Genomic DNA, 8099 nt, shown 5'->3' with positions numbered 1-8099 from the left:
TTTACATGTTTGGAATATGCTTGTTCAATAGGGGAAAAACTTCTTGTTGTCATTGTAAAGTTGTGCCCTTGGAGGGTTATCTCTTATGATAGAGCCCCACGTTATGAAGCTATAACTGTGTAAGGTGGTAAATTTCCAATCCTTTACAGATGATATGATGTTCTTGATATTTATAAGAGCAGTTGCTAAATTCCCTCTTTTGCGAATAAATTCACAAAAAATTAAGGCCGTCCGGCTCGCAAAATTACTGGGTTCAAACCTCAGCTCTAGCTCAGTGGTAGATACATGAATTTTACAAATACAAGTAATCACCATAAGGTTCAATGACCGGTGATTAATAATTCTTACCGCTGCTTCTATGAAGTTCTTGAAGAATACCAGTGAGGAAAGTGAAAGAATATTTGATGACTGATTAACAGTAACCATGTACGGTACCACTAGAGAATGATAAGGACCAACTATAGTTGTTTCTAGTTGATTCTTGAAACGCTCGTCATGAACACAGGTATTCACCAATTTATCCTTCCAAATTCCTTAGAACTTACAATGCCAGTTCTGGAAGCTCTCTGGATCCTTATATGATATAACTGGAACCTTATTAATATAATTTTCTATATACTTGTTCTGACAGATTAAAGTGATTATCATCAAAGGATGATAAATACTGAGTGCTCTTAATAAGATCAATATTACTTGATTCAATAATTTTATGTGCTGCTGAATATTTATTGGTATTGAAACAGCTCAAACTGTATATCACGAGATGAACTAGGATAAAATAAATTTCTACGATTTGTATGCTGACATAAAACACAAAATATATTCCCATAAAAAAATGTATAAAATATTCGATAATTATAATTTTTCTTAAATAAATTCTTTTCTTAAATCTGAACAATTATCACAGGATTCAATATCTTTCACAATAGTGCGTTTCAAATTCATAAATACATTATATTTAATACTGATACTTAGACTTCCAGTCAATACAAAATTCTGCAAATAAAAACCTGTTTGGTTTATAAGTTTGATATGATATACTTTGTTCAATTAACAAAATTAATAATTAGCCAATTATTATTCAAACATGAGATCTCAGGGATTTATATGAGTTCGGGCTGTGCATGGAAGTAAGCTTCCTACATATATCAAATAAATTTATAAAATGTTCTTATGAACAATGTGATATCACTCAACACATTGTGACTTTTTCTTTAATTCAGGTTAATTTGAATAGCGCTTTTAATTAATTTCCCCACTATACGTAGAAAACCTAAAACGAGCTTGTTTGACTTATCACTCACATTCATGAAGTTCTTGATGGTCTCGTGGATTGAATTAATTATTTCCAATAATTAATTAGGTAGGCTTCTTTCGTCTCTGCTGTGCTAGCGCGTGGTCCAGATTCTTATAGATTTCTTTTTCTAATTAAAGATATATTTATAGGAATTGATTATAAATTACGAACTCTTCAACAACACTGAGTTCACAGATAATTTAACATTCAATACAAATATTTCACATTTAAAAAGGGTTTGGCTTGGTAATTTTTAAAATTTAAAGGAAGAAAGAACCCTAAACTCTATGTGCGTCCTCTCAGGTCGAGATCTTAAGCCAGAAGAAGGAGGTTTCCTAAAAATTTTGTCTCTTCCTAGAACAATTTTGTAAGCTACTCTCTGATTGGCCTTCAATTTAATAAACTCAATACAATTGGTCGCCTTGGAATCAGGGCTTCCTCAACTTTATAATAGAAAAAATTGAATAAAAAAAAAGTTTTTATATAAATACATGTAGTGTTTATCTTAAATTAATTTCATAAATAAATCGTAACATACGATTATAATAGATAATACATTTAGTTTTTTATATGAGTTTTGTATACTCTTGGTTTTTTGTGCTTTTTAGATTATAATAAATATTTATACAGAAATAATAGTTGTCCGTATTTCTACACATCAACCTTCCTTAGTATATATAATATATCCTTTGTGAGTAAATTTTATATAATTCAACCTGTTATACTTGTTGATCGAATGATCAGCTGATTCGCTCAGCATTGATTCTAATAATTATTGATTTATTCAAGATCGACTGATTCATTTAAAATGTAAACATATAATTCTAACCTCAATGTTCATGCAAACTTTTATTTTTTATAATCCGCCAATAATAAGTAAGCCACTTTATAATTTTTTTAATCCTGCTAATGGATTCTCATAGTTGTTGAATCACAATTATGCCTGTTTTCTTATCATTTTTGATAATACTATTACTCCTAATCGCTAATAATATTCGATTTAAGTTGATTGATCCTTTGACTAGGTCTAAACTTCTTTCCATTTTATAATTCTATTAAAATTCATTGGTTCATTTTAAAATATTTGATGGTACTAAAGTACCACGTGACATCATATAGTCATGTTGTCGCAATAACATGAATTGCGATGTCTGTATTAAGAATTTCAAATTTCTTTATGTCCCGATCGGTGGTGGGGAAATTAACTCAAATATTTCATGGTTAAGCCTGTGTTATTTGTTGGTTTCTGGTGAAAATAGGCTAGAACACTCCACAGAAAACACTTTTTATCAGAAAGATTTTTGACATTGATAACACATTTCTTAGCTTTGATGAACTAGGGTGTTTGAATAAAACTGCTTGTGTATATTGGATAATATCTAATCACATTTACATCAAGCGAGTCAATCTTCTTCAACACCCACCCATTACCAAATCAAATGAAGTTATTGAACGAACTTGAAATTTTCCTAACTGCTAACATAAAATGTTTGTTTAACTGCTCATAGTTATCCAAGACGTTTATGCCTATGGCGGAGTAACTATGCAGATTCACAATGGATGAAACAGCTTTGGATTCCTCTGATTCTAAAACTACCATCTTATACAATAATACATTTAAAACTAAGAACCATATCACATATCCTTTGAAACGTGCAGTGTGTTCTCTTATTATCTCAAAAACAAAAGCTTTTGAGTTTTCAAGTACATTTTCAATGTCAGGAGCTACATTTTCGAAGGAAATGCGACGGTGAATTGCTCGGGAACTCATGCCTCTGACCCTGTGTTCTCTGGTGTGGTCCATCTCTGCTACTAGCGGGGAGCTGAAAACAAACAAAGAATATATTACTATGGCACAGAATTAGATATAAAAACAAGTAAACATTGATCTAAAATCAGTTGTGATTTGACAAGCTGCAAGTACAGTGCAAAAATGTTATCTCAAGATCAGATTTTCATGTGATTGAGGTTATTGACATTTGATAAACGTTGGAAATTAGAATTGAGTCTGTTGTCACCTCAAAATATGGCTAAACAGGGTTATAAATTTGTGCGAGCACCTGACGTTGTTCAATGTGTGTTTTGTTCAGTATATTTAGAAAATTGGTTGTCACAGACGATCCTAGTAAGGAACATGAACGATGCAGTCCGAATTGTGGATGGCGCAAACAAGATAATATTTCATGCAAAGAGGAGAATTTCGATAATAATATTCTATGACAATATGAAGAACGAGTTTTAACTTTCCATCGTCCAGAACCATTGAAGCTCTTGGTATTTATTAATAGAGCAAACTATTTTGCAATAAATGGGTATTTTTTACACAAGAAATCATATCTGCAATGTGTATATTGCAAATATATTATTGAAAATCCGTATGAAGAAGTGATACACGTTCCGTTTTGTATATATAAAAAGATGAGCTATAATGGAAAAGAAAAGATGAATGTTGAAGAAGTTGTGGGAAAACAAGCTGGATATTGTACAATATGCACTGTTGTAGAAGTAATTCCTAATCAGGATCCAGATATTATTGATTTGTTAGGAATAAGTGCATTGTAGTATTTATTTATCAGGAAAGAAGTAAGTTCTGAAAAATCATGATTAGAAAAATAAAGTAAAAATTGTATCATACTTACATGCGATGAATGATGTGATGTCCTCTACTGTCTCTCTGGTTAAACTCCAACTGTCAGACTTGTTCTTCACACGTCTTTCCTCTTCGATGACTGGAGTGATTATGCAGTATTCCACACTCGAACTCTGTGAAATCAACGAGCATAATGAAAATCACAATAATATTGAGAAGAAATTTAGCAACTCAACATAGTTATGAGATGTTACTTGAAAATCAATGAGGAGATTTGATATTATATTGTTCTTACATTCAAAATGTACGTTCAAAGTCTGTAAAATCAAAGAGCTTAATGAAGAAATTTAATATCTCTACATAGTTATGAGATGCTAATTGAAAATCAATGAGTAGATTTGATATTACATTGCTCTCACATTCAAAATATTGTTATTCAAGATATTATATCTGGAAATAAGAAATTTTATATTAGTGCATTGTGAGAAAAACAGTAATTTTTTTAAATTTTAAATTCAATACTTACAAGCAGAATCTAAGCAGAGGACGAGGTTCGGCGAGCTGTGAGAGATTTGATATTTTTTATCTCTGAATGCACCTTGCTGAATGTGTCAGAATGCTTTTGTGTGTCAAGGGTGTGCTTAGCAGGAAAATGCACTATCTCTCACTCAACCTAAAACAGAAAGATAGAAACGAATGAGTATATAAGTAGCAATCAATGGATTCATCAGTTTCATTTCTGTATCACACATCCACTCACATCAACATGCATCATTCAGAGGAGATCATCGTTCCGGACACACCACCACCCCAAACAAGACCTGTAGATTGGGCACCATGTCGCGTGCCCCTCCACAACATAAGCAATCGCCAGCAGGTGCTCAAGAGGAAGATGTTCGAGGATGTGGTTAGCGGGGAGGAGGATGAGGATAGTATTCTCACACAATCAAAGGTTAGTTATTTCACATATCAACATGTAATGTGAACAGACAATTTAAATCTTTATAAAAAACTATTATTTGATGAAACTATTATTTGATGTTATTGTTTTATAGAACTACCATCTGATAAATTTCTTACTTTACAGAGAAAAACTAATTTCCAATAGATCTCTTCGCATTACATGCATTCACATTGTGATATCAAATTATTTGAGTTCAGTTAAAAATTGAATGAGATGTATATTTGAGTTCTTGAATATGATGATTACATTGAAATTGATATGTTCATTTGAATTGAGCAACTTCTATGTTGTTTTATGAAATCAAGAAATATAGTTATTTGAGGTGATTAGGTTGTAAACATGCTACTATCTGATAAATTTCTTACTTTACTGAGAAAAACTAATTTCTAATAGATCTGTTCACATTACATGCATTCACATTGTGATATTAAATGATTAGATTTCAGTTAGATTGAATAAGATGTATATTTGAATTCATGAATATGATGATTACATTGAAATTGATATGTTCATTAGAATTGAGCAACTTCTATGTTGTTTTATGAAATCAAGAAATATAATTATTTGAAGTGATTAGGTTGAAAGCATGCTATTATCTGATAAATTTCTCACTTTACTGAGAAAAACCAATTCCCAATAGATCTCTCCGCATCACATGCATTCACATTGTGATATTAAATGATTAGAGTTCAGTTAAAAATTGAATAAGATGTATATTTGAATTCATGAATATGATGATTGAATTGAAATTGATATGTTCATTTGAATTGAGCAAGTTCTATGTTGTTTTATGAAATCAAGAAATATTATTACTCACTTTGTGTAGAGAATGTCTTGCCAATCTGATGATATCAAGTTGAGATTATGTCAATAATCTGTTGATCACAAGTAGTTGATAATCTGAAACAAATTATAATAAGTTACTAATCATAGATTTATTTTCATTTAACAGAAACAACGTGCATATGAGGGTGAGAACTCCTCACTCGCCCCACTGCTCCAACAAGCAGCACAAGAGGAGCACACGCTCAACTTCATTGGGCTTATAAATAAACCCACACCCAAACCATGGATCCCCCTGAGAGAATTGGAGGATGATATTCCACTCCCCATCATCTCTGTCCATGAGACTTCAATCATGCACAGATGTTGAGTTTTAATGAAAATCTCGCTGCCCCATTCAGGAAAAACACATGAGGTGTATCTCCCAAAAAGATACTCTGATATCCTCACTACAGAGAAAATACATAAATTCAATGGAAATTGTAAAGAATCTGCTTTAATAGTAAAGCCTATCAGTGTGAAATGGACTGAGATGAAAATTATCAAGCAATAATTTTTACAAGAGTAATTTTTTCGCACTGACATAGTTTACTATTAAAGCATGAATTAATGTGTGTATGTCTATGTCTTGTAGTAATAAAATGTAATATTGTGAAAATTGTTTTTAATTCTCACCTGTTTGTTATGTCAAAGAAGATGTAGAATAGTACACTGTTCATGCAAGATAGCAAGAATAGATCCTCTTGTAACTGAGCAGTCAATGAATGTAGAAGTAGAAGATGTAGAATAGTACACTGTTCATGCAAGAATAGAATAGAATAGAATAGTTCACTGCTCTTGTAACTGAGCAGTCAATGAGTGTACGATTACAAGAGAAGCTATTTTATAGTTTCTGCTTGCGCGCAAGAGCATGCACCACATGTTGGTCTCAACCTTGTTACAGCATTCTCTCCTATCTGTTAGCGCTACACACTCACTGTAGATATAGCAATCTATTTTTATCAGTATGCTTACAATACTTAAAGGGAGAAGTTGTGCAATGAAGATAATCATGTGGAGAATAGTATTTGTTCTTCTCTTTATAATATGTTGTGTGAATATGCTATTACTTTTCCATATTGCTCTGAAAAAATATGATTCAATGCAAAATGATAGTAAGAGAATATTGGAATATATACAAAATGTACGAAATAAGATTAGGGATTTGGAAACACCTCAATTGATGCAGGAATCTCTGCTAGTAAGAAATCATACATTATCTTATATCAAATCATGTGTCAATTCATCAGATGCTTCTCTCAATGTTAGTCTAAGACATTGGTATAGATTTATGATTGATGAATGTTCAATTCATTGCAATTTCTACAAAACTCACAACATACTTAACAAGTGTGTTAATAAGACACTTGATGATAGAAAATTGTATTCCCTATTGATTAAAATATACCAACTTTGTAGTAATATACAGGGTGATTCACGAGGATATGCGGTAACTTTGAGAGCTCATTCTATATGTAAAGATAATGAAAAAAACTTATATAAACATAGGTCCGGAAATGTTTCGTTAGCGAGTTATACAGGGTTAAAGATTTTGCCTGGATTTCAGTTCCGCTGAGTAAATGAAGACTCTCTGAAATTCTGGGAAGTTAAATTTAGGGGCAAATGCCATTGTTTCTTATGGTTTTTTACCTGAAAAATTTATTAGAACAGGTCCCAGAACTGTAAGATGAGTAGTTTTTGAGTAATCCAGTGTAAAATGCAAAAACATTGAGTAAAAAAACACAATTTTTACATTTGGCCAGCAATCGCTTTGTTATTTTACCAATAAACTGATCAAATTTCAGAACAAAACTTGTAGAAAATTTAATTATAAACAAAACGGTATGATTAAAGTATACAGAAAGTGAACAGATAATCGATTAAAGGAAGTTTTATTGAAAACAGAACAACACACGTTTTTCATTTGGCCGACAATAACTCTGTTGATTTCTTATTTCAAAAAAATTGCAAAATAAAATAATATTGAAACACAGTTTTAAAATAAAGAAATAAACATAAACAACAAACATAAATAATAAAAAAAATACACATGTTGAGCGGATAATTTGTTTTTCATAAGTTGGCACTACAATAACAGCTGATCAACAATGATGTGATTTGAAATGTAGAATTTTAATTCCTTGAGAGGTAACAACTGAGTTTTAGTCCTCGTGTGTATTGTTCTGTTCGTCGTATTGAATTTTAGTCCGTGTTAGCATTGTTTTGTCCATAGTAATTATTAAATTGTTGGAGTAGTAATGCCATACTTATTTTCAACTGAAGAATACGCCGATATGGTGTTTATTTACGGTGTATGTGAAGGCAATGCTACAATCGCTGTGGAAGAATACAGACAACGTTACCGTTAAACGGGGTTACTTAGGCCACTTTTAAAATTCAAACACCTGGTGAATCTAGACCAATCA

General features: G+C 31.6%; 1 protein-coding gene across 1 annotated transcript; it reads left to right on the top strand.

The window, feature by feature from the left end:
* Positions 1-2330: 2330 nt before the first annotated feature.
* Positions 2331-6407, top strand: LOC120352380. Its single transcript, XM_039432616.1, has 2 exons — positions 2331-4839; positions 5804-6407. The coding sequence occupies exons 1-2, from the start codon at positions 4606-4608 to the stop codon at positions 6002-6004; spliced, it is 435 nt and encodes a 144-aa protein (XP_039288550.1). The 5' UTR covers positions 2331-4605; the 3' UTR covers positions 6005-6407.
* Positions 6408-8099: the final 1692 nt, after the last annotated feature.

This window comes from Nilaparvata lugens, chromosome 7 (assembly GCF_014356525.2).
Source record: "Nilaparvata lugens isolate BPH chromosome 7, ASM1435652v1, whole genome shotgun sequence".
Taxonomy (NCBI): Eukaryota; Metazoa; Arthropoda; class Insecta; order Hemiptera; family Delphacidae; genus Nilaparvata; species Nilaparvata lugens.
The sequence above is the reverse complement of the archived record's forward strand: the minus strand, read 5'-3'. Positions and strand labels throughout refer to the sequence as shown.